The sequence below is a fragment of the Fukomys damarensis genome, unplaced genomic scaffold (assembly GCF_012274545.1).
Source record: "Fukomys damarensis isolate Sample0158 unplaced genomic scaffold, DMR_v1.0_HiC HiC_scaffold_19, whole genome shotgun sequence".
Lineage (NCBI taxonomy): Eukaryota > Metazoa > Chordata > Mammalia > Rodentia > Bathyergidae > Fukomys > Fukomys damarensis.
Window position 1 is genome coordinate 25134640 of NW_022900931.1, and position 27331 is coordinate 25161970.

General features: G+C 37.8%; 2 protein-coding genes across 5 annotated transcripts; both read left to right on the top strand.

Moving 5' to 3' along the window:
- Positions 1-144: 144 nt before the first annotated feature.
- Clec12a (C-type lectin domain family 12 member A) lies at positions 145-18644 on the top strand. Of its 4 annotated transcripts, XR_004518158.1 has the most exons (7): positions 145-365; positions 2643-2741; positions 3014-3202; positions 4039-4190; positions 5293-5390; positions 7016-7454; positions 18626-18644. XR_004518158.1 is itself a non-coding variant. In XM_010607789.3 (6 exons), the coding sequence occupies exons 1-6, from the start codon at positions 275-277 to the stop codon at positions 7185-7187; spliced, it is 801 nt and encodes a 266-aa protein (XP_010606091.1). In that variant the 5' UTR covers positions 145-274; the 3' UTR covers positions 7188-7837. The 4 variants fall into 4 exon arrangements, 3 of the variants coding, with proteins under 3 accessions (XP_010606091.1, XP_033622199.1, XP_010606093.1); XM_010607789.3 differs by lacking the exon at positions 18626-18644 and having other exon boundaries at positions 7016-7837; XM_033766308.1 differs by lacking the exons at positions 7016-7454; positions 18626-18644 and adding an exon at positions 6138-7009.
- LOC104850725 (C-type lectin domain family 4 member A) lies at positions 17403-27331 on the top strand. The gene is made up of 5 exons (XM_010607785.3): positions 17403-17566; positions 18626-18739; positions 23711-23862; positions 26253-26368; positions 26821-27331. Exons 1-5 carry the CDS (start codon positions 17485-17487, stop codon positions 26984-26986), a joined length of 630 nt encoding a protein of 209 aa, XP_010606087.1. The 5' UTR covers positions 17403-17484; the 3' UTR covers positions 26987-27331.

Below are 27331 nucleotides of genomic sequence, written 5' to 3' on the forward strand. Positions count from 1 at the left end.
TAATATTTTTGAAACATCGTTTAGAAGACTATTTTACGTAGTTGGTAGAGATATAGAAATGAGGAAAAGGGAGAGATATGAGGAAGAAAGATGTTTCCTCTTGCGACAGCTCTCTGCTCTGTCACCACATATGGGCAAGAGCTTGTGGGTAGACACACGCGAGAGGGGACAGGAGGTTGTAAAAAGAAGTTCAAACCTACAGATCCTGTTTAACATGCAACAGTTAGCTCTCTTTTACATTTAAAGGCAGACAGGCAAACAAACATACTCGCCGATGTCTGAAGAAGTTATTTATGCACATCTAAAATTCCCAGAATCCAGAAAGACAGAAAATATCCAGGAGCTTGACAGATTCGAGATAAAAGGTAAGCTTTTGAGCTATAGATGTGTTGTAGATACTGGTCACTTAATAATTATATTGGTATCATTCAATTTGAATTTTCATTAAGCCTCTGATTTTTAGCAAAAATTTGCAAAGCATTCATACAAAATGATTACAAGGGTATTTTTTTTAAAAACACTAACCAGTTCATTAAATATTCTCCATCTTTTAAAGTTTTTCTAGTTTTAATTTCATACTCCAGATACATGAGGCAGAATAGCATTTTCTTTTTTTTTTTCCTTTTTATTGAGTTTATTGGTACATTCTAGGTATCCAGTGTAGTTACATTCATTACTGGGATGTTGTACCCTTACATGACAGGTCTTGGTTCTCATTTTTTTTTCCCTTGTCCCTACTTTTCAAAAGACTGGGTTGTAAAGTCTTTTTCCTGGATGAAAAGAAGACACAGAACAAGAAACACAGGTTATCTAGGAAAGTTGTCATTATTATTATTTATCTTTTTCATAATAAAATGCTGCTATGTATGTATGTGTGTGGGGGGAGATTTTTAAAGCATTAACTTCAGTCACTGGCTCCCAGTTCTTCACCCCTTACTCCCTTCTCAGCTGATTTTATTAGGCTTCTCTCACTGTTCCATGGAGACTCTTCCTATACAGGTCCCTGGTGTCTTCCTTGTTTCGTCGCAGTTACCGCATCTCTATGCTTTCATTCCTTCATTTTTCTGCAGCATTCAAAAGGCTCAACAGCCCATCTTTGAAAACACTTCCTTTGCAAATCCTCCTGGACACATCCCCATGGGTTCTGCTGTCCTCCTGGCTGCTCTGTGGGGGGTGGGGGCTGTTTTTGGCTTGGTCTGGGGTTTGTTTTTGTTCTTGTTTTTACTCTTCCTTCTGTATCGAGCTCTATTTGATTGGACACACCAGGGCTGCACTCTGGTTTTCCTTTTCTTGTACCACTCAGTATATTCCTATAAGTTGTCCTGTTGAGTCATTTAACCCCAAAATCAGTAACAGCCAAGTGCCTTCATGTGATCTGTCTCCTTGTGAAAGGCAAAGCCTTCGTCCCATTACCACATGGATTTCTCATTTCAGGCCCTGACACCCTCAAAGTCATTTCTCACACCAGCCACAGCTCTGTAGCCACTCTGAATTTATTCCGTTTCTGGAATAAAAAAGCTTTTCCATCGGATTACAGTCATCAAATCTTGCAGCCTGTAATGTTGTCCCCACTTAGTTTTCATGCTACTTTTCATTGTTCCTAAAAGCTAAACTACCTACTTTCTATAACGGTTTCAAGTTTCTGCACCCGCTAGTCCAAATTGAAAAGAATCTATCTCTTCCTTTGTTTCCTCTCACTATAAAATGTATCTCCATGAGAACAGTCTCTCTACTCTGCATTATTAGCATCCACAGTAGTTCTAGTATAAATTCAAATGATTGAATATGCACATAAATGAAAAAAATAATACTTAGAAAAGATAGCTCTCAAATTTGTACTTTTACCTTAGAAAAGATCTTGCTTTTTCACTAATAAAGGTTTTCTAAGATCTAAAGAAAAATTCTCATTTCAATTCTTTCTGGATTTCACAATGTTGTCCCACCTACTGAGAGGTATGACAGAGTTCAGAAGCATAGTAAGATTATCATTTTATTCTCAGATTGTATTTTCTTCATATGTTTTTCACATGTGCTATCACATGATGATAATTTAAGTCATGTGATGACTTGATAATAATTCATAATATCCATTTCACAATTGTTATAGGAAAAAGGTGTATTCTGGGCTTTACTGTTCAGTCAAAAAAAAAGAGGAAGCATTCAATAAAAACTCTTGCTAAAGCCATGAAAAATTCTAATGAGTAACTGGCATAGAGGTGCTGATAAAGAATCAGCAAGTTAAGAATAGACAGCCGAGCTCCCTGCACTGCTTGGGGAGCACATAAACCCTGAAGCTGCTTTCTTTCACAAACCCCAACTCACTCGAGGAAAGGCTCCTTAGATTAACATCTCTGTTTTCTATTCATTTGCCTTAGCTGTGGGTTTTCTTAGCTGTCTTTTGTACACTTTCTCTTTGCCTTTTCATTTCTGCAATCACTCCGCTAGTTAACATTCCCTGCAAAACTAACTTTCTCACACTCATTCTTGACTTAATCTACTGTGTTTTTAAAAATGTCTTTGAATCTCTAGCAAATTGGGTTCATTCAGAAAGTAGTATTAGGACATAAATAAAGACAGAATGGATGAATGAAATTAAGTTGTGTTCCATTTCTAAAGCTCTCTGCTGATTTTGCCTTCCACAGCGCCTCCTGTTTCTTCCCATGTATGGCGTCAAATAGCCTTGACCCTGACTTTTTTATGTCTTTTGCTGCTCATTGGACTAGGACCCCTAGGAAGCATATGTATGTATTACCCATCTTATGATTAAAAGTGTCTAGAATTTTGTGGGTTTCATAGCCAAAGTTTATTCTTTGATTGGAGCTTTGTAATAATAATAATAATCAAGATCTAAAAAGCAGCATGTAAACAGACTTTCCATACTCCTGTAGAGGAAAATTTCCTAACCCTTTAGTCTTTTAAATACTACTTCTGCAATATTTTTCATGGTTCTAATTCAATTGAGGGTTTACAATTTCTCTCTCTCTCTCTCTCTGTCTCTCTGTTTCATCTGGAGTTTATACCACTTTGAAGAGAGAAACAGAAAGATTGAATACACTGCAAAATGTCAAAGAAGAACTTCAGGGAAACATTTCCCTCCTATTGATGACTAATTTAAATAAGTCTGAAAATATAAGAAATCTCTCTATCACTGTGCAAAATTTGGCCACCAAGTTATGTCGTGAGCTGAATAGAAAAGAACCAGGTAATCCTGTACTGTTTTCAGAGTTACTTACTAGACAAAGAGTAATTAAAGAATAACCATCATTTGCTAGCATCCTCTCAATACGGAGTTATTACAGTATTTGGAGGAAGGAATTAAATACGGATGGTGGAGTAGTCACTCACGTTTCCATGCAGTTAGGAGGAAGATAGAAAAGTAAGAACAGCTGCAAGTCACATGATTATCAGGGGATGAGAATAAAGCAGAGAGTTTTTCTCCTCTGCAATTTACTACTGTTCTAGGCACTGGGGTAAATTAATGATAGTGAGGGATGTCTCTTATAGATTATCTTGTTTTTAAATTCAGTCAACGATTGATGGCTAAAAGGCAGTAGGAAAGAAATAAACTATCAGTTTTACACTTGGAATGGGGGAACTGGTCTTGCAATATCTCTGTGGATTTCAGCAGGTTTTGTGGCTCAAATGCTTCTAAGGCTCCCAGGAAGCTGCTCTGGTCTTCAAATTGGAAGAGGCAGGATGGATGCAGATATGTGGGCTTCATTCTTACCACACAGAGTGCTTCCTGAGATTAGTTTTTCTTGCAATACATAAATTTAAAAATGAAAAAGGAATATTTACCAGGTATCCCGATACAGGAACATACACTTAAACTGAAGTGTTTAATGTGAATTTTTTGGTTCAAAGTTATGTGTCATATACTTTGTGGTGATGTATAAAGACCTCAAATACAGGACTCATTTTCTTTGCTTTTGCAAAAAAAAAAAGTAAATTTGTACATTGTGATATAGAGATGAAAGGAAATAATAACAACAATGAAGTCTATTCACAGAACCAAATAAAATTGTGTTCTTGTTGCAGGGCACAAGTGTAAACCTTGTCCAAACCACTGGCTATGGTACAAGAATAACTGTTATTTGTTTTCTGAAACACGTCAGACATGGCAAGACAGTGCAACGTCCTGCTCTTCTCAGAATGCCAGCTTGCTGCAGATCAAGGAGAAGAGCACACTGGTAAGGCTTTACACCTCTCTCTGTGAGGAAAGAAATTGTTTTTCCTCATTACACAGTAGACTGGAGGTGAGCTTATTGGCCAGGACACACACACTCGTGGTTCTATCTTATTTTGGTGAGAAAAGAGAAGAGACTTTACACATTTATCTCAGGGAATCACAGCCAAGGGAAACCACATAAAACCTTAGCTTAGGACCTTCGCTTAGGGGTGTTTTGGAAGCTCACAGGTAAATAAAGGGTGCCCAGAATCTTCAAGTCTGTGCACATGTCCAAGTTGGAATTCTGAAATCAAGTCTCAGAATATGATTTGTGAATATTTTCTACAAACATAGAATCTGGAGATTATTCCGAAGATTACTAATTCCATCAAAACTACAAAGGAGGATCTTTTCACTTGGCAAATTCCACACAGATATGAAGAAAAATGAAATCTCTGATAGTATTATTTTTTAAATTTTCTTCTTTCTTTTCAAGTGAAATAACTTGTTCATATTTCAATTATTATTTAGCATTTCTGGTCTTTCCAGTAGTAGCAATCTTATTTTTAAGCAAAATTATATTTTCTAAAAGTCTCAGCTTCCCTATTGTAAGAAATTTTTTATCCTTTATAGAAGAGAGAGAAATCAATCTATAATGTCTTTCTCTTAGGTCATTTTTAAATTATTCAATCATAGTTATTCACTCAAAAATGAAAAATTTTAAAGCCTGGAATCAAAGCAAAATATCTGGTACTTTGGCTATAAAATTCTGGATCAGTCCTGAATTTTATTATATAACCAAATTGTCTTCCTTCTCTATTAACTCTTGTTTACAGTCATTAACTCCCTCCTTTGTCTCTGGATTAAGTATTTATTGGTCAGATATTTGAACCCAGAAGCTTATGAACTTTGCATTCCTTTGTCCTAGTGAAACAGGAACTGAAACTGTAAAACATGAAATCTTACAGTAAGAAATGCTTTCAATTTCTTTTAAATAACATTGAAAAGCAGTAGTCTAATGTCAAAAATGTTATCTTCAGTAATTTATAAGAAACTGAAAATAAGGTAATGCACAAAAATGGGAGAAAGTTTTTTTTTAAGCAAACCGTTTCTATTCACTTTAGGAATTTGTAAAATCCCAGAAATTATATTACTACTGGCTGGGATTATCTCCGAGACAAGATGACAAAAACTCAGGTGAGAACATCATCTCCTCTGCCAGGTGAGTCTGAATGCTTGTTGAATGTTTATAGTTGGATGTAAGTAGGGTTGTTTTCCTCAGGAGCAGTATAGATCAAAATTAGAATAAGTACCTGGGATTATATCGTTTGCACTCCTCTGACACAAGCCTTTCCCACACAGAAAGTTGTCACAAATATCATTATTCTGATAATCACTAATGAGCCTTGAGTAGCCTCTAAAATTAAGAGGTCTTTTTAGAAATAATGCCTGTATTAAGAAAATTATAAAAGTCAACAAAGTCACTGGGTTATAAGAAGAATATAATATTGGGCTAAATTCTAGGATTTGAAGATAAATGAAAAAAATCATTCTTAAATTTACTTAAGAATCAATGACGTGAAGATTGATCAGATTATTCTGGGGGTGAAAGGAAACGAGTGTGATAAATGCTTAAGCCAGAATACACAGAATAACCAAAACTGAGTTTTGCTTTGAAACTTCAGTTATTATTGACACCTGAAATAAAACTTTTTTAACTTAAATGTTCATAGATGAATGAGAAGGATATTTCAGTATAAAGAATAATATATGCTTCAGCAGAGTATATTGTTTATTTGATGTACATAAATATATTAAACAATGTGCTGTGTGATCTATTTAATAAGGTGACTATCATTATACTAATATGAATGAATTTATGCATTGCATCTGTTCTGCTTGTAATGGGAAAAGTCAAGGCTTATATGCAAAAAGGGTTAAAATTCCCCTTTTATTTTATAATTCCTAGAATTTGTAAAATAGACATCATTAAAGAAAGATCCCAGAAGCCCCACCTGCTGGCGACTCTTAGAAGCTCAATATTTATCACATCAGTTAGCTGAGGGCGCCTCTACCAGGCAGGCAGGTGAGGGCAGTGCTGTTGGGGTGCAACCATGCTGAACTGAAGCTGAGATTTCTGCATACTCCACTGCAGGCCATAGGACAAATGCAAGTTTCTGTTTGTTTTCTGTCCTTCAGACAGCAATCGTAGTTGCAGGAGTGTGGGTCATAAAGACAAGATGGCTCTGTGTTTGGTAAATGGCTATGGGAAGACAGAATGGGAAATGAGGCGTGTACAAAAGAAGAGAAGATTGTAGAGCGTAAAGGTTGCACTTAGGTGAAGGAGTAGAGGGAACGAGAACGTGTGCAACCGGAGAGTGGAATTCTTGTTTTGAAAAGGCAGAATATACATGGGCTTGTAATTATTGCAAATGCAAAGGCAATTTATTCTGGAATGGATTGATACTGAACTTAAGATTCATAGGTTAATCTTTAGTTAGGGTGATTGTGGAAGATACTTGAGGAAATAAATTTGGTACCGAGTAGAGAATTTATGAAAGGACATTATTTTAAATCATGTGAGATATGGAGGTGGGTTCAGTATTTGGAATTAGATGACAGCAAATATTCCAGATGTGGGAAAGTAGGACAGAAGGGGAGGTAAAGCAGTGCTTCCCATGACACATGTTTCAATTAATACGACACATTTTCAAAGTTCACTTGGACACAAAGTTCACTCTGAACACAAATTCAATGTCTCCTTAGTGCAAGCTCTAGAGGCAATCATATGTAGTGAAATATGTTTCAAATGTCTGTATCTCACAATGTAATATTTTTCTCTTCCAGGCTTAAAAGATACATGAATGACATAAATAAGATGTTTTGTGGGTATATATATGCAACAAACATTTTTTACGTTCCTTGCACTGAAAGACACCTCCTTGCTTGTGAGAAGAAGGCCAACCCAGTGAAGGCTGAAAGTGTTCTAATGAGCGAAGATCCAGACAGAGAAATGTAGTCAATCGTTTTGTTTTGGGTTATATTTTGCAATGGAAGAAAAATGCAACTCTTGAATCGCATAAAAGGGCTAAAAAATTTGTGATTAAATTTCTGCCTCTTTTCTAACATTTACGTCTTCAGATTTTCTCCTCAGTTGCTGAATGCAAGGTGCCTAAGTCAAACTTTATCATTTACATACAGTCCAGACACTGCTCAGCGCAAAGACAGTGATTTCCTGGTGAACACAGGAATCTGAAACCCCACCATTTTTGTGTTATTAAAGCAGGTAAATTTCAATCATAAAAATAAGAGAAAATTAAATTAAAAGTACAAAGAAAGAATAATATGACCAACATGGATTTATTCTAATAATGTAGGTTGACTAATATTTCGAAAAATGAGTAAAAAAAGTCATTGCAACAGATATAGAAAAAAGTATTTGATGATATTCACTATGGTTTACATCTGAAATGTCCCCAACTCTCATGTGTTCAGAGATGGGAAGGTGATTGGAACATGAGGATTCAATGTACTGTTAAAAGGTGGGGCCTTGCCAAAAAATGTTTGTCACAGGGTTAGAGTCTGGAAGGAGGTGTTTTTGTCCTCTGCTCCTGCTTTCTCTCTCTGCTTCCTGACTTCCAGGATGTAAGCAGCTTTCTTCCACCACACCATTTCTGCCCTCTGAAAACTGTGAACCAAAATAAACTTCTGCTAGCTGTGGGTGTTGGGTATTTTGTGGTAACAACAGGAAAGTGATTGACACAGATCTTGGGAATTGTTCTAACAGCCTAGGATAAAAAGACCGTGCTGCAGTGGCCAGATTCCCGGGACGCTGAAAGCAAGTAAGGGTAGTAGTAGTCTTATGCTAAGACAGGATGGGTTTCAACTAAAACTTATCACAAGAGACAAAGAAAGTCACTATGCATTAGTTAAGAGGACAATCAAACATGAAAAGATAACAATTGTAAATATACACTCAACGCAACAAAGACTACTAGACATATAAGATCAAATAAACAAGAACACAACCAGGGTGGGAGTCCTCAGTACCCCACTTTCACAAGTACATCAGAGAAATAAAAAACAAAGAAATATCAGAGCTGAACCATACTTTTAAATGAATGCACTTAGTAGGTATCTACTTGTTCTGCCATACTGCAGCAGAATATGCTTTCTTCTCAGCACTGCGCAAAACTTTTTCCAAAATAGACCGCATACTACCCCACATACTATCCCATGATGCTGGCTTGAATAAATGCAAAAGAATCAGAATCATGCCATTTATACTATCACATCATAGCACGCTGAAGCTAGAAACAAAAGAAATGCAGAAATCTTATAAAAACATGGATATTAACTAACACATGCCTTCACCGTCAGTGAATCATGGAAGAAATCAAGAAGGAAATTAAACAATTCCCAGAATCAAACAACAATGCCAGTACAGCATACAGGAATCTATGTTACAAAACAATGGCGAATGGTGTACAAGAAATCATCAAAAAGATCATACATCATGACCAAGGGATGCAAGCACAGTTCAACATACACAAATCAATAAATGCAATACACCATGTAAACAGGAGCAGGAACAAAAATCACATGATCCTGTCAATAGCTGTAGAAAAAGCCTTTGACAAAATGCAACATCCACCCTGAAGGAAAAGGTAGAGAAGGACACTAGCTTGATGAAGGTGATTTATAGTAAACCTACTACTAATATCACATCAAGTGAGAAAAGCTGAAAGCTTTTCCTCTAGAATCGAGAACAAGAAAAGGGTGCCCTCTTGGATGTCACCACTGCTGTCCAACGTAGTACTCCAAATGTTAGCCAGAGCGATCAGGGGAGAGAAAGAAATAAAAGGATACATTCGGAAAAGGAAGAGATCACACCATCATCCTTCCTTTTTCTCTCTGACTTTCATTAGAGCACATTTGTGGTATATAATAATTACATTCTCTGTAGGGAATTGGTACATATACATGACACAATTTCAATTCTTTTTTTCCCTTCCCTCTGCCCCCTTTTTATTTTTCCAGCATCACAGTCATTTACTTATTTTATAAGACCTTTAAAAGTTCATTATGTTGTATACAGATTAAAAACCAGACTAATAAGCCCAGGAACACATAAAATATGTAAGAAAATTGTATTAATTCAAGGCATACTTTTGGATACACTGTCTATGCTGGATCACAATATTTTTTCCTCTCTCTTTTCCTATTATCTTTTTTTTATATAAGAGAAGCAATACGATATGTTACTTAACAACATTTAGGGCTATGGTCTCAAGGTGCATCTATATTTCTACAAATGACCCCAGTTTATTCTTCATTATGGCAGCGCAGTACTTCACGGTGTACAAATATCACATTTTCTTTACCTATTCATCTGTTGAAGGACATATGTCCTATTTTCCGTAGCTGTTATGAATTACACTGCTATAAACATGAGCATGCATACATCATCGTGGTCTGAGGTCCTTAACTCTTTGGGGAAGATACCTAGAAGGAGACTAGCTGGGTCAAATGGAAGTTTTATTTTTAGTTTTAGAGGAATCGCCATAGTAATACCCACAGTGGCTGTATCAGTTTACAGTGACTCCAACAATAGAGAAGGGTTTCTTTCTCCCCACAGCCCCACCAGCCTTCATTGTTTATTGATTTATTCCTTGATGACAGCCATTCTTCCTGGAGTGAGATGAAATCACAGTGTTGTTTTAATTTGATTTTCTCAAACAGTTGGAGATGTTGAGTATTTTATCGTGCACTCATTGTCTGTTTCTATTTCTTCATTGTGAGAAGGGTCTACTCATTTCATGTCCATTTTTAAATTGGGTCTCTAACTTTGAGGCATCTGATTTTATTGAGTTCTTTGTTAATTATAGAGATTGAGGAGTACCTGGTGAAATTTTTTCCCATTCTGTAGGTTGTCTCTTCACTCTGTTGATGGTTTTCTTTGCTGTGCAGAAGCTTTTTAATTTGTGATTCCATTTGTTAATTCGTTGTGTTATTTCTTGTGCAAGTAGGTTTTTGTTCAGAAAATCTTTGCATTTCTCCATGAAGGCCATAGGAGTCACTCATTTTCACTGTCTCTGCAAATTCTATCTTCCTTCCTCCCAAGGCATGAGCCAAAAACTGAGACAAATGTGCAGACTGCCCCTCCAGTTTTCTGTGTTGCATTCTGCCTCTTCTGTTTCTCATTAGGCCTCAGTTTTCCCATCAAGAATCCACCTTTCTCCATCTTTTTTTCCATAAGTTGTTGTTTTCCAGGGTCTGGATTCCAAATCTTAGAGAGGCTGATTTATTGCTGCTCTGACATTTTCAGAGTAGGAAAATTAGACTTTCTCTTTGGACACATTCTAATGCCTTTCAGCTAAATCACTACTGTTGTTGGATTTTTGGTCCACCTCTTCTTGGGTGTTACTGGCTATGACAGTGCCATCCACATGTTGAAACAGGGTTCTTTTTTTCACAACTAAATGTTTGAGGTCCTTTACCAGGACCTCCCCAAATATTGTGGAAAAAATTTGAAACCCTTGGAGGAGTGCTGCCCTTTATAATCACTGCTTTTGATTATTCGGGGCATCCCACCATTCAAAGACAAAAGATACTGGTATTCAAAATCCAGGATGCACCGAAAAAGGCAAAGACCCAAGGTCTAAACTGATCTGAAAGGGGAACAACAATAGTGTGTGTGGGTTAGGTACTACTGGATGGATATCTTCTATGGCCTCATGTGTTGCCTTGAGGTCTTACACTTATCTTCACAGATCTTTCCCTAACAAGGATTTGGAGCACAGAGGCATGCACAGAAAGGAGTCAGACAAAATTTGTGAATCCAAGTCACATTCCGAAGTTTCCAAAATTGTCTTGGATTTTTACTTTCCTTCTACTATCATTATAGTTTGATTGTCTTAGATTATGTTGCTCTTCCAGGTGTTTAAGACCAAATAGAAGGCAACAGTGTCAACCAAAAGTGTCTATTTTCCCTTCTATGTTGAAGTCCACTTGAGTTCGTTGGAGGTAATTTTGAAAGCCTGTTGAGGAGGAGCCCAGTGGTCCCATCGACCTAATCAAATCATGTCAGCAGCCAGGCAAGTGCAGACCCCGCTGCAGACTTGAGTGTTTCTTAGTTCCCTTCTGTACATCCTTCTTCCAGAGCCCTCACATGCAGTCTGCATACTGACTAGGACCCAACCTCAGGTCTCCACAGCCCCTCTGACGGAGGACAGGCAGCTCACCAGAGCTGTAGGGCTCTCGCTCAGCTGTCCTGTAGACCTGGGGTGCTCATCTGACTGTGCAGGATAAAAGCCTAAACACAGGCCATCTGCTGGTTCCTCTTATCCTCTTTACCTTCTTTTCCAAATCTCAATTATTAATCAGCAAAAGGCCAATTTCATCAGCCTGACTGGGGAGTGTTAGGTTTTAAAGACAAACATTACTATTTTCTGCAGATGTCTGGAGCACTACGGGAACTACAGTGTGATCTCAAGACAGCTGCTCCCTCCACTTGACTGTGTTGGTATAGACTCTTAAATGTTCACAGAATCTGTTCATAAACAATGAAGGGTTTCACCGTGTTATCCAGTTATCTCCTGGAATTTACTCCAATGTATGTACCTTTTCCGAACTAATTGTGTTCCCTTAAGAATGATGGTGTCAAGGTGTGGCAGACGCTTGCAGTCCTCTTTCCTATAGAAATTCCAACCAGGATTTTGGACCAGACTTCAGAGAGCCTATCAAAGAAGGCAAATTTCATTTGTATCTCAGTTCATCTTGGCTATTTCTCTTCCCTTCAATTATATGAGGACTTTCTCCTCCCTCATCAATGGATCATTGAAACAGGGATCAGTACATCAGCCCAAGATGACTGAAATACTTTCCTGATTAGATGGAGACTTCCAATTTCTAGTGTACACCCTACTGGCAATTTCTGAGACACATCTGACTGTACTTTTCATTTCAAATCACAGATTTGTTTCCAAATTCCTTGGTTGGTGGACACAACTTCCACACTAATTTTCTCTTGCTCCATCCACAAAATATTTTCCATAAAGGTGGAAATAGAGGGATGCTATGCTGCTTGTGCCTAAATATTAGAGTAGATCTGGCAGCAAGAGCAAAGACAAAACAGGAGCTGGGAAAGCAATTTTCTAGTGACACACAGCAGTGGGAAGGGTCAAAAGTTGTTTCCTCGGATCTAAATTCCCACAACCCAGGACAAGTATGCAAAGAGTGGTAGTACTCAAAGTGAAACATCAATGTGTGTGGTCCAGAAATTCCTTCTTATAAGTGGAGCATTTCAGAATCTAGAGGAGCTCTGTTCTACCAGAAAGAGTGGAGCTAGAACTGTTTGGAAAATGCAAGCTTAAACTGGAAGTGCATAGGAGGAAAAAAAAAAAATTCCTCAGGATTACAGTAAAAAACTACAAGTGAGCCGGGCGTGGTGGTGCATGCCTATAATCCCAGCACTCGGGAGGTTGAGGCAGGAGGGTTGCTGTGAGTTCGAGATCAGCCTGGGCTACAAAGTGAGTTCCAGGTCAGTCTCAACTACATAGTGAGACTCTGTCTCAAAAAAACAAACAAACAAAACACAACAAATAAACAAAAAACAAACAAACAAAAAAACTACAAGTGAATAGATTTCTCTCAGATCATTCTTCTCAGGGAGGGAAGTCTTTAAGGAAGAGACCAAGGAGCCCAGTGGCAGGAGGAGAGAGTAGAATCTTTCAAAATGAAAAGATGAAGAGAATGAAACTGTTCTGACTGGTGTGGGGGAAAAGCTATGAGAAAGTTTCCACTTGGCAGTGTGGAGTTCTGAATAGAGTAAAAGGTACCTCAGGGAGGACAAGATCTATAGACAGAAATGATAATGGGTCACCCATGTCACCATGTCCTGATGTCTAGATTGAAAAGCTGGGCCTCTCAGAGCAGGGTGGCCAAGTCCCAGATCGCTGCCAGTAGTCCTGAGCCTGCAGGAGAGGTGTCTGCCAAACACCCTGGAATAGAGTTCCAGGCTGGGAAATTGGTCTCATCTCAGTTGTGTCTCTTAGGCCCCCAGTGTCCTTGCCTTACAATGATTGCCAGAAATCAGAAAAACAATCCTAAACCTTTCCTCCTTTTAGATTGGTATCTTTCTTATCCACAAGATTTCGTCCTTCATTGTGTGTGTGTGTGTGTGTGTGTGTGTGTGTGTGTGTGTGTGTAGGGTGTACATGGCTAATCAGACCAAATGGATCCCTGTATTATGCACAAAATTTGTTACAAATTTATGACATATTGGATTATATCTCCCTATCACAATGGCAGAACTCAAGCAAATGACAACCAGTTATACAGTGAAGGAAAGTTTATTCTCTGGTTGAAGAATAAGTAGAAACTGGGAGAAGTGACTCTCCCAGGTCAGTTTTTTTGTGACAAAAGGATAAAGGTCCCTTTTAAGCCACCCAATTTTTTTGTTACTGGGGATCAAACCCAGGACTTTGCACATGTTAGACAAGTACTCTACCAGCTGATTTTGTATCCTGCTACATTGCTGAATTTGGTTATTAATTTGAGGAGTCTTTTCATGGAACTTTGGGGGCTTTTATATAGAGGTTGTGACATCTGCAAATATAATAATTTAATTTCTTCCTTTCCTATACATATTCCTTTTATTTTTTTCTCTTGCATGATTGCGCTGGCTAATGTTTTGAGTACTGTACTGAACGGGAGTGGTGATAATAGGCAGTCTTCTCTTGTTTCTAATTTTAGAGGGAAAGATTTGAATGTTGCTCTATTTTAATATGATTTTGGCAGTAGTTTGTTATAAATGGCTTTATCAGATTGAAACAAGACCCTTCTCTACCTATTTTCTTCAGTGTTTTTATTTTTTTGTACCATAAATGGATATTGGATTTTGTCCAAGACATTTTCTGCATCAATTGAGATGACCATGTGATTTTTGTCCTGCATCAGTTTATGTGTTGTTAGTACATTTATTGATTTGCTTGTGTTGAGCCATTCTTGCATCCCTAGAATAAAGGCTTTTCTCAGTAGATTTTTTTTTACTACTGCTTCAATGCCATTGCCTGTAATTGACCTGTTTAGGGTTTTTAAATCTTCTTGGTTCAGTTTGAGTAATTTATATGTATCTAGGAATCTATCCATTTCTTCTTAATTCTCCAATTTACTGGCCTACTGGCATGTAAAGTTATTGTTCATAATTTTTTATTTTGGCAGTGTCCAGTGTGATTTTATCTCTTCATTTCTAATTGCATTTGTTTGGGCCTTTTCTCTCCTTTGTTAGCTAAGGGTCTGTCTATTTTTCTATTCTTTAAAACAGCCAACTATTTAATTCTTTAATTCTTTCTTTACGTAGCCTCAGTTTCATTGATTTTTTTGCTCCCATCTTTGTAGTTTCCTTCTTTCTGCTAGCTTTGGGTTCAGATTTTCAAGGACCTTGAGGCACATCTTTAGGTAATTTGGGTTCACTCTCTTTGTAATATGGACTTTCAAGGCCATACACTTCCTTCGTAGCACTGCTTTCATTGCGTCCTATAAGTTCTGTATGTGTAGTTCTAGAAACTGCCTTATTTTTTCCTTGATTTCACCTGTAACCCATTGTTTACTTAGGAGTATATTGTTTGTTTTCCATGCATCAGCATAATTTCTATTTTTTTCTTTAACTGTTGATTTCTATCTTCATCGAACTATGGTCTGGTAATATGCATGGTATAATTTCAATTATTTTATATTTATTTCAGGCTGATTTATTGGGTAACATGCAGTGCATTTTGGAGAAAGTTCCATGTGCTGCTGAAAAGAACGTGTATCCTGATGTTGTGTTGGGTGGAACACTATATAGATATCTATTAATTCCATTGTTCAAAAGTCTTATTTGATTCATAATTCTTTGCTGGCTTTTTGCCTAGTAAGACCCTGTGTTAATATTAAATGAAATGAAAGTGGATATAGGCTTTGTGGTATATAGCTTTGTGGTACATTGCTTTTCCAGTGCATATGAACTCTGGGTTCATGCCTTAGTAGTGCAAAAAAAGTCTTTTTTAATTTAAGGAGTTAAGATCACATTGGAAGGTAGATGCATGCACATCTGTCCACAGGCAAGTATTTGTCAGGACTGCGACTTAATTGCAAAGAATTTGTAATTACCTTATTCTTCCCTTATTTATTGTCATGTCCTCTTTCCTTTCCTTACAAAATGACTACTCTGCTAAAAAGAAAAGTGTATCTGACCTTTGGTAGGAAAATGGATGTACCTTGAAACTATGATATAAAGTAAAATAAGTCAGACACACAAACTTAAATATTACATGGTGTCTTTTATATGATAAATCAGAAATATAAATGAATTAAAGGACAAAATAAGAGATAGACCATAGGAAACAGAGATCTTTTGTAAATTGAAAGCAACCAAGAGATGGAGAGGGAAAGCAGGAGGGGATGTAAAAAGAATTAAGACATCATAGACATGCACCAACTCCCCATAATAAATGCTGTCATTATGTATGCAAACATATACTAATTGAAAGGAAAACTTAAAATTATCAGGGTAAAGTAAATGCCTGTGGTAGGGTGAGGGGCAGTAGTGGTTTGGCACAAGGAGGAAAAGCTCAGCAGGGAGTGGGGTGGCCATGCAGGGGGTCACAGGACAGTGGATTTAGAGCTCACGCAAAGTGAGGACAGTGAAAGGAAAGTGTCGGCATCAAGGACGCTGATGGTATCGGTGCCCACTCAGCACTGCCAGACAGAGGGCTGGAGGATATGAGGATTGAGAAGTGTGTCCACAGAGGGCAGCAGCCTGGTGTGAGACGTCAGATTCTGAAAGTGAAAGTGTGTGTGGGGGAGGGTGAGTACAGAGAGTCTGAGATGAAGTAGGATGAGAAAGGGTGTGAATGCACAAGGTCGATGTTTGCTGGGAGTCAGAGTCTGAAATGTTAGGAGAGGGATCTTGCAGAATCTAAGGAGCAAATGAGATAAAGACAATTAAAACGGATTTCTTACTGTCACAGAAACAAGTTAGAAACATGGAAATGGGGGAAACTAAGAGGAAGCCTGTCACACTGTGTTTACTTAGAGGTATTAGTGTGGACTTGAGGATTTCCGTACATAGACACGTAAAAATCAGTATAGAGCGCAAGGACCCGAGTTCGATCCCCAGTACCAGAAAAGAAAAATCAATATAGAAATAAAATAGTTATATGCAGAGGTGTGTGTGTGTGTGTGTGTGTGTGTGTGTGTGTGTGTCCAGGAAGGAGAGATTTAACAGTGAGGAGAAACTGGGTATGTTGGAAGCAAGTCTGTGGAAATGTCCCATGCTGGGAAAGATTAATTTTGGGGGTGTTTTCCCCTTGGCCCACTGCAGAAACATCATATTTAGCTCTCCATCTATGTTTGTCCATGGGTAAAACTGATTCAGTTTAATTATCTTCTTTAAAATAAATGATATGTTCCTGTAGAGCTATGTATTGAAGTAGCATGAATGGAAGGGACAGAGGCATGTGGGATGAAAAATTCTTCTTTAATGTTCAGCAAAGTGAGCTGCTTTCAAGGGTCCTGGAGGCCTTCGGTAGCAGAGTAAATAGCAGTACGTGAAGGAATTAATTACCAGTGACAGCGGAAAGCTGGGAGCACAGTGGAGTTCAGCAGGCATCACATTTGTACCCCGCCTTCCCCACCCCACTAAGCGGAGCTGACCCTTGAAAGAAGGGAAATGGACATCTGAGTTTGTGGCAACAATCCTTGAAGAATGTGGTACCAGAAACACATGTTCTTTTTTTCCTCTATTTCCTTAATTTTATTGATTTATTCTATTTCAATTTTTATTTTTAGTAGTACCTGTATGCAGAATATGATGCTTGTGTTCCTCGCGGGGAGCTGGGGCCTGTACATTATGCATTTTAATTCTTTTTTTCATCCCCTTGGATCCCCATTTGCACTGTGTTCAGAGATCAGAGCTCTCAAGCAAGACTTCCCTAGTTATTTGGTTCCTCTTTTTTTTTTTTTCTTACTGTTCTTCCTCTTGCCAAGTGAATGGTCATTTTTGTAACATCGGCACCCCGAGTTGCATGTGTTTAATGGCCACAGTTAACATGGCCTCATCCCGGAGAATGGATCTGTCTGCTAACCCAGTAGTTCCACATTGCGGTTTCTGAAATTCTTGAGAAACTTCTCCCAGGCACTGAGGTATTTACGGTGGCTGTTCTCATCTTGCTGAATGCCTGGAGAGCTTACTACTCTTTGGTTTTCATTCATGAGACGTTTGAAAGAAGGGGTAAGACACATTTTTCTGAGAAAGTAGATCTCTTCTCAACATGGCTGCAGAAGTCACTTACGCTGAACTGAAGTTCAAAACTGAATCCAAGCCCTCAGACCCCAACTCAGACTCACCTGCAGGTAAAAAAATAATTTGCGTCTGTCAGAGTTAATGGTGAGGTGATGGGTAAGCACAGGGTCTGTGAACATGGTGGATGAGGTTGGTTGGTTGCTGCTTCTTTCACCTGATGTGTCTAGGAAACAGATAGCTCTGCACAGTGTGTAGAGAAGGGTTAGGCAGCCGTGGAGTTGCACAGCAGGAAAGGTAGGATTTGTGATATTTTCTCTACTCCGACCATTTAAAGAAAATAATACTTTGCTTCTTGCTCTTATCCTTCTGCATAGAGATGTCCATGGATATATATTTTTTTCTAAGAATGAAATCATGTCATATAATATTGAAATTTTTTCTTCCCTACTTAACATCCTTTCATAGGTTTAAGAAAATTATTTCTATTTGTTTGGCACTTTTCTCCCTCTGTGCTGGGGACTGAACCCAGGGCCTTTTATAAGCTTATAATTTAGTGCCCTCCCCTGAGACATGGCCCCCAGACAAGAACACTGGGTGTAACCCTAAGGTGGAGACTGAAAAACTGACTTACACAAAAATGTGAAGTATGATTATAAAGATGATTGCTATAGCGCCTGTCTCACAAGCATAAGGTCCTGAGTTTGATTCCCAGTACCTCCCAAAAGATACTTGCTATAACACTTAAAGCTGTGAAGAGGACACAATCTTTCATATAGTTAAGGGTACAATGAAATACTATGCAAACTTAATAAAATGTGTTAAGAACAATAATACAATAATATGAAAAATGTTCACAATAACAATATAAAAGAATTAGTAGGTCATAAATCATATACATTTTGTCAGTTATGAAGGAAAATGAATCTGTGTATATACACTTTTAAATACTGAAAAGATATACACAAAAGTATTATTATTTTTTTCTCAATAGAATATTATGTGCTTGCATAGTTTCAATAAAGAACATCATTATTTCTTTCCCATTCCTATTTGTCATTATTTTAAATTCTACATTATTAGTAATTGTGTGTCATGCAAGGGAGAAAGAGGAAGAAGAAGAGGAAATAAGGACAGAATTTATTATTCATGCTAATCTGGTTTCTCCTCAGCTCCTAAAGGGAAGGCCACCCCTCAGAGAAGTAATCTTTGTTTTCCCAAGATGCTTCTTGTCCCATTGCTGCTGTTCATCCTTCTGTCCGTTGTGTTCACTGTTGCTTTTATCAGTAAGTACACCAGCTGAATCAATAGGCCACCTTTTCCCTGCAAGAAGAGAATGTGTCCACAAGGAACTCACATTTAACAAGGGGCTCCTCACATTATATGAAAAGAAAGTTTACTTAAGGGAGATAAAATTCTGGGGAATTCACTGGTGATTTTGCCCTTTCTTTCCATTAGACTCGGTGCGAAGACATCTGTACTTCTTTTGTAGGATTGAGATAGCCAGTCCAATTTGAGTGCACAGACACTTGTCTTTTGGGATGAGCAGGTAGACAAGACAAAGGTGGGAAGAAATATTCCAGAAAGATTTGTGACATGAATATCCTTCTAATTATTTTAGTCATGCTCAGGAGTGTATGTGGTCTAAAACCCAATTTAACAGATGTATGGGTTTTTGCATATATCAGCTTACAGTACATGTTAGCTAGAATGACATGGACAGTTGGGGCCACATTTCTGCCTTTGCTGGCCAGGCCAGCCTGGGTGTGTTCACCTGGCACCATGTAGACTTCCAGGGCTGAGCTGAGCTGACCACACCACAGCATTTTAAGGTCTCAACTCAGATCTTGCATAGTGCTGCTTCTGTACATTCTATTGCTCACAGAGAGAATTAAAGGCAGCCTAGGTTCAAGGGATGAAGAAATAGTTTCCATTTCCTGATTGTGGGAGTTACAAAGTCATACTGGAAAGTGACATGGATCCTTGGAGGACTGAAAACTGTGGCCATTTTCGCAGTGTGTCACAGTCATGGAGAGCAACTGAGAACTGTTAAGTAGGGACTCAATCACATTTGAATTACTGAAGTATGCTTTTACTGATGTTTGAATATGGAGGTAAAGAGAGAATTTAGAAGACACTTTCATAATCCAATTGCAAAATAGAGCATCATCTAAAATAGTGTTATTGAAGAAAGAAAATAGGTGGTGGCTTTGAATAATAAAGGAGATAGAGTTAAGGATGTAGAATCTTGGTGAATATTTAAGTCTCAGTATTAAAGAACCCTGGAATGCTATGTGTGACTCTGAAACTCTGACTCTGTAAACAGCAGTCAGAAAGTTATTGGAAAACATAGACAATGCTTTATATAGTTGCATTTTAAACGTGCATCCTACCCAGAGATTTCAGCAGAGAGGACTAGAACTGGAAACTATTCACCCACAGGCAGCTGGTAATACAATGGGAATACTCAAGGTATCACTCAAAAAGATTTAGTGGGAAAATGAAAGATAGGGACAGACTCCAGGGCATGTTCCATTTTAAGAGACATAAATAGAAGAAGTGGAGCTTATAAAAGAGTGCATGAAGCAGCCTGAGAAAGATGGGGCAGAAACAGCGAAGAGCAGCACGCCAGGAGTTAGGTAGGAGGAGAACTGTGGTCTGGTATTGTGAGACGCCCTGTAGGCTGACGATCAATCAGCAGACCTGAGATGGTACTGAAAACTTAATTCAAGAAAGGTTTTAGGGAAATAGTGGAAGTAAAGGCCAGAACATCATGTTTCAAGAAACAAATGTCAAGGTTCAGTATAAGGAGAAAAGGGACAAAATTCAGTTTATAGGGGAAAAGGTGAGTTACTTATAAATTGGGGAAGGCAGGTGAGTGTGGGTTACAGAGTAGTTGAGAGTTGGGTTGTACGGAGAAAGTTAAAGGATAGAAGAGGAAAAGAGGTAAGTGTTGATTTTTTTTGTAAAAATTCTGTTTTCTAAGGTAATCCAGAATGGCTCATATTTTGCTCATTTTTTGCTCCCCAAAGTCTCAGTCTATAACTTCTTCAATGCAAGTATTTGTGTGCCTATAATCTCCCCACCCTAAGAGTGACCTTTTGGGTGCATCTTACATTAAGTTTTGAAAGAAAATATGGCAAATCCTATTAGACCTGTTATGATGGAACTGCCATATCCTCTTTCAACTACTGATCTTTCAGCTTTTCCTAGAAATTTCTATGGATTCCTCATTAGCAGAATTAGGACTCCATTGACTCTAGGAAGATGGGAAAACTTCCAGTCAGACTCTATCTACTGAAGTCATTGGGCATTTCTACATTATGTTTCTATGAGGAATGCAAGAGAGGAACAGTAGAGAACACAGTCATAATGCTGCCAGGAAAAATGAATGTTTTTTTATTGTATTTTCTAGTTTTCTTTCAAAAATATTCTCAGCTTCTTAAAGAAAAGACAACTGTCAAAGAAAGCACACAGAAGCACACAGAATTGGAATGTAAAAGAAGCAATTCCACCAAGGAAGGTAGAATTTTTCTTTGCCTAGAATTCTGTTACTAAAAATAATATGTAAGAATACCAAGTCAGTGTTTCCAGTAAGATTCCCAGGTAGATCATATCAAGAATATAGTCTCATGGTCATCACAAGCTACAGATGTACAATTATACAGGACCTAAAGTTCTTACATGTGTACATTCACTTGTGCAAGGCTTCATTATTATTGTGGTTTTGGATTTCTCTAGACTTTGTTTCATTCTGAGCTTTTTATGGTCACTGCTTTCTCACATCTTAGTTATAAACATTTGATGAAAATAATGGTGGCTCACTTCTTAAAATGTTATTTCCATTTTAAAAACCATACTTTAAATAAATAACATTTTATATTTCTAAAAAGGTCCAATTTCAACCCCATCCTGTACACAGAATATCTCATATTATTAGCCCGATGCATGAGTAAGAGTGTTTGCTACTTCTATAAGAAAATACTGATGTATTATCACTAAGTAAAGTTCATGTTTGTGTGTGTGATCCAAAACATCCTAGAAAGAAGTATTCAGATTTTTTGACCAAAATAACGTGTGAAAGTAGACATCAAGATTCATGTAACTTATTTGAAGTAATTACACGTGCTTGGTTTTTCTCCTATATCACTTACTAACTCCTTGAATTGTTTGCATCCTTGGATATTCACTTTATATTGTGGGTTATAATCTATTATTACTTTATTTATCTTGTTTTCCCAGCTCTGGAGATAGGGAGCTCTTTCACTTGTCTCTTGTATTTCTTTAACTTTTATATGTTTTACTTTCTTACTTCTTTGCTGTCTGGGACTATAAAATACTCTAGATTCCTTGTATTTTTCCTGTGCCTATCCTCTGCTCAACCATTTCTCTAAGAAGCACTGGCTCCTTTTAATAAAGAACGGTAATCTATACCTTTTGTTAAGTTTTATTTTCATTTTCATTCCATTCAATGTATTTTTAGCATTTTGTCTGACTCATGGGTTGCTTAGAATTATGTTGTTTCGTTATGGCAGAGCGGAGCAGCTCTGTGTTATAGCCAAATGTTTCAGCTCAGTGTCACAGCCAAGTGCCACAGCTCTGAGGCACAGCTGAGCTTTATATTTCAGTGTAGCATCTCTAGGTTGCAGCTCTCATTCTTTGAAGACTCCAGAATCTGATTGTCAGTTGAAGAAAAACCTTTTATTATGCCGGTGAGCCCCAGCAGGCTCAGGGGAGTCTGAGTGCTTTTCCAGAAATGAAAGCCTCCTTATATAGGGATCTTACAGGGCTCAACGAAGTGGGGGGTGGGGAGCAGACTTACAGAACATTCTTGAAATAAAGGGGAGGATTACAGAGCATTACTGAAACGCATACATTGTGAGCATGCTCAAGAAAGCAAGGGGGTGGAGTTACAGAACATTCCTGAAACAGATGCCTTGTGAGCACCCTCAGTGTTGCAAGGGGGCTGGGCAGAGCTTAGCGGAACCTTCTTGTGAGGGGCCAGAGTTTAACGGAACATTCCTTAATGGTCAGACAGATAGGTCATAAACCATTTTGATACAGTGGGCAGGAGCCCAGCAATGCAAACCTACATTTCCAAAACAAAACGCTCTGCGAGGAAAAAAAAAAAAAAAAAGAAAGAAAGAAAGAAAGAAAGAAATGGATGGAAGACAAGGGCTGCTCTAGCACTTCTGTCAGTTTAGTTCCAAGTATGTGGAGATTTTCCTGTGTTCCTCTTTTATTAATTTCCAGTTTCCTTCAATTGTGGTTGAAGAATACTTTCTATATAATTTCAATGACTTGAAATGTGTTAAGGTTTGTTTGTGTTATTGTCAATATGTAGTCTATCTTAGAACATATTCCCTTGGCAATAGTAAGAATGGGCGTTCTGTAACTGAGTGGAATGTTCTAAAATCTTGAATAGATTCTATTGGTTGGTGATTTTATTGAATTCTTAAATGTGCTTGCTGATTTTCTGCATGATTTTCACCACTTATAATAATGTATTCTTTCACCCTCCTTTCACTTGTTACCATTTTTTACTTAACATAGTTTGCACCCCTATTATTGGGTACATACCCATTTAACATTATGAGACCGACTCTGGTTTTTGTTGTTGTTGTTGTTGTTATCGTGTCTCTTTTGTTCAAAGGGTGATTTCTCTTGTTCTGTCAAACAATTTACACGTGGCTCTTCCACCAGTGGCCATCTGCTGTCTACTCACTGAATATTTAAAAGGTTACTCCATTTTTCAGTGAGAAAATTTCCTCTTGATTTTTCTATCTTCTATTTCTTTGCTGAGTCTATAGTTTCATTTCTTTTAAAAAATGCTTAACTTCTTTTTTATGCATTTTTATATTGGTTAATTTAAAATCTTTATCACATAATTCTAATATTTTCATTATCTTGGTTAATGACAATTACTGATTTTGAGAGCTTCCTGTTTCTTGTCGGCTGTTTTCCATTCCACCCTGGAAATTTTTGTATTTTCCGAGCCTGCGTTTATGTAAACAGTAGGTTTGCTTTGGCTTTCTCTGATACTACTTCTGCAGGAAAAAGGAACCCTGCCCATTACTGCCTAAGAAGGGAGACTTGGCTTCCACACACCAGGGACAGGGGCTGCTTGTTTTGTCTGGGAACAATGGGAGTTCCAGCTTCTACTTTGGTATTTTTAGAGTTCTTAATACCTATAATAATATATGCTTTTTTCAGTGGTTTCCTTATATTGTACTTTTTTGTCCTTATTCCCAAAGAAGACCAAGTCTGGAGCTGTTGCCCAAAGAACTGGAAGCCATTTAGCTCCCACTGCTATTTCTACCTAGCTAAAGCAAAATCATGGCAAGAGAGCAAGGAGCACTGCTCTAGTCTGGAGGCTCATCTGGTGGTGATCACCAGCAAGGAGGAGCAGGTACTGTCAGACAAGTGAGACATGAGCCAGTCTGTCTGTTGAAGGTCTATTTTTGTTACAAGAAAGGTGGCTCTTACTGTTTTAAGCACTCGACAGTTTACCCCAACAGGGCTCAGGCAACGTGTTTGTTTACATACTAATGAGGTATCATTTCAATGTGTTGATTCTTATACTGAATAAATTCGATAAAATTGTCGTTTTTTATTTCCTGTATGTTATTTTATAAAAATTAATGAAAAAAAGTAATTTTCATCACCTGTTCTGATATGCTGTGGTGGCAGAAGGATTTCAATGAAAGACATAGGAAAGGCCCCCAGTATTCACATTTTACACCTTTCTTTCTGTTTCTGTAAAATCAATGAACCCAAACAAATAGGGAACTGTGAAAGATTTCTCATGGGAGGTGACTAGAAAAATGAAAATAGAGTTCAGCAAAACAATGTCTACCTGTCTACCATGTCAGGAAAAGAAAAATGTGTATAAATATTTTAATACTATACTCATCAAGACATTATGAGATTAACATAAGTTACTTTTGGCCTCTATGATTACAAGAGCTCAAAGTGGTGGCCATTAACTTCCAGACACTTATTAGTATGGCGAACTATGGCTTGGGTAACCTTGGTCATTGAGATTGCTACACGTGCATTTTCAAGTTTTTCTCTAAAGGCTGGCAGTGTAGTGGGTTTTCTGCAATGCACAACGTCCTCTAGGGGCCCCCATACCAGGAAACACCATCAGTTGAAAAAACATCATACTACTTGTTTTTTCCTGAAATGTATATACGTTTTTTTTGCAGAATCTGTATTTTTTCCTGAAATGCCAGTTTGTTAATTCAGTATGTAAATATTTTAAACATTGTGAACTGCTTATAAGAAAAGAGTATTGAATTGAATAGGGAAATAAAATGAAATTATATGAGTAAATCATCAATCAGAAATCCAAAGTATCTCTATTTTTAAATTAATTCTATTGATACATTTAATTTATGCAATATACTGACATCCATTGTTGGAAATTTGTACCTTTACATAATCAATCTTGGTTCTTATTTTTATATCCTCATTCCCCTGCCCTCTCTTCACCCCCTCCCTCGCTCCCAATCTACAAAGATTTTGTTTCCACTATTTTTCATTTTCTCATATTAATTCCATTCCCTTCTTTCCTTTCCCTCCCTCTCCTGTTTCCCTTTCCTCTTTGTCCCTTTTCTTCCTTTTTCACATTATCTATTATACCTTTTAGTCCTTATTTACACTTTCAGTTTCTCACACTAGAGAAACTATTCGGTATTTACTTGTGTGTCCTATTTATATCACTCTAGAGTATTGCCTCAATGTGCATCCACTTTTAGCTATAAATGTCTTTCCTTTCTCATTTTTATGGCTGACTAGTGTTCCATTTTATTAAAAACCACATTTTCTTTATCCAGTCTCCCACTGATGGGCAATTGAGCTGCTTTCAAGTTTTAGCTATTACACATTGCGCTGCTATGAACATGGGTGCACATATATCACTGTGGTATGATTCTTGTAATTCTTTAGGGCAGATACCCAGAAGGGGAATCACTGGATCAAATGGGACTTCCAGTCCTAGTTCTAATTTTAGTATATGTGCTGCTGAAGTGAGCACCCAATCCTAGTCTTCATAATACTTTCCACAGTGGTTTCCCCATTCTACACTCCCACCAGCAGTGGCGCAGGGTTCCTCTTTCCCCACAGCCCCACCAGCATTTGTTATTGGCTTCTTCCATGGTAGCAGCCATTCTTTCCGGGTGAGGTGGAATCTTAGCATTGTTTTCATTTGCATTTCTCAAGTGACCAGTGATGTTAAACATTTTTTCAAAGTATCTCTTAAGTTATAGTTAAAGAAAAAATGATTAAATCTGCAAATGTTTTCTCACATATAACTTTGAAGAATACTGTCTTTTAGTGATAAAATAGGAGAAGCAACTCTGAAATGAGAGTTTGCTGTGATCATAGATGGACTTCACTTCCATGTGAAATGAAAACCAGGCTCACAAGTGATGTATGTAATACTACCAGCTCTTCCGGGGACTTCTAGGTGGCCCTATGTGCTGTCCCTTGATCCTTTCCTTTACTTCTCGTTTGATACAGCCATTAAAATTAATTTCAAATATCATGCTGTACCCAAAATATATATAGTTAAATGTTAATCAAAATTTAAGAAAATGTTCAGGTAGAAGGCAATGTTAACTGATTTGATCACTACACCAAGTATGCGTGTATTGTCACACTGTATCCTATCAATTTTTACAAGTATACAAATAATTAAGGTTTTGAAAATGAGTGTAATTTTTTTTAAAAAAGCAAAGAAGCTCAATTCTGGGTGAGCACTGTAAGGCCATGCTTCCTTTTGTTTTCTTTTCTCAGCACTTCATAACCCAGCATATGAAAACTAATGCTGCTTATTACGTGGGGTTGTCAGACCCCCATGGTCAGAGACATTGGCAATGGGTGGATCAGACACCATACAACGAAAGTGCCACGTGAGTACAGAATTAGATGCCACTAGTCCAGGAAAAGAGGAATTAGTAGATGATTCTGAGATCTAACAGTAATTCAGATTGCGCAATCATTGCATTAAAGAAAGAAAAAAACCTATGCGATACAAAGGACCAGGGCAAAATCTTTTCTTCATGTAAAGAAGCCCCATGCATTGACAATCCCCTGGGAAGGAGATGTGAGGATGGACAGATGGAGGAAAGCCTCTGGGATATCTGCTGGGGGACTTTTAATGCAATTGGGAGGGCAGAGATGTGGGCACAGTTTCCAAGGAAAATGTCTGAGACTTGGGTGGGAGAGGAGCTGTGTGTGCAGGGCAGGGCTGACTTGGGTGTGTATTACCCTGAGCTCCATAGAGTCCGGCCCAGCTCCTTCACTGTCTCCAACCCCTTTCCAAGCACTAGTGGGTTCACTATTGGGTTCTTCTCTCTTTCAGATTCTGGCATGACGATGAGCCCAGCAGTAATAATGAACATTGTGTTATATTAAACTATCGTGGAAAATGGGGCTGGAATGACGCCTCTTGTGATGGTCCTCAGGAGTCAGTTTGTGAAATGACAAGCATCTGTTTAGTGGACACCCATCGTTATACAGCTAGCTAATAATGCTTTCCTTACGTGTAAGGGATGCCCATAGAATTTTAGTTAAGTGGTCAACTATTCCACTTACGAGAAATTAGTTATCTTGCTTATGTGTTTATTGCCTGATGTACTTGTTAAAATATAAGCATTTATTGAACATTCTGCATGTGCAGACTATACCAGAGCCTGGTATTTGTGCACGGAGCCTTTCTGTCTACCTGATAAGGTTCATTTACTGGTGTAATTCTATATGGCCCCTCCACTTATTTCTTCTTTTCGCCCTTTACTTTTATTGATGTATAATTGTCAACTGAAACTAGATATTTTAAATTACAAAATGCTTATTGGATAATATACTACATACAT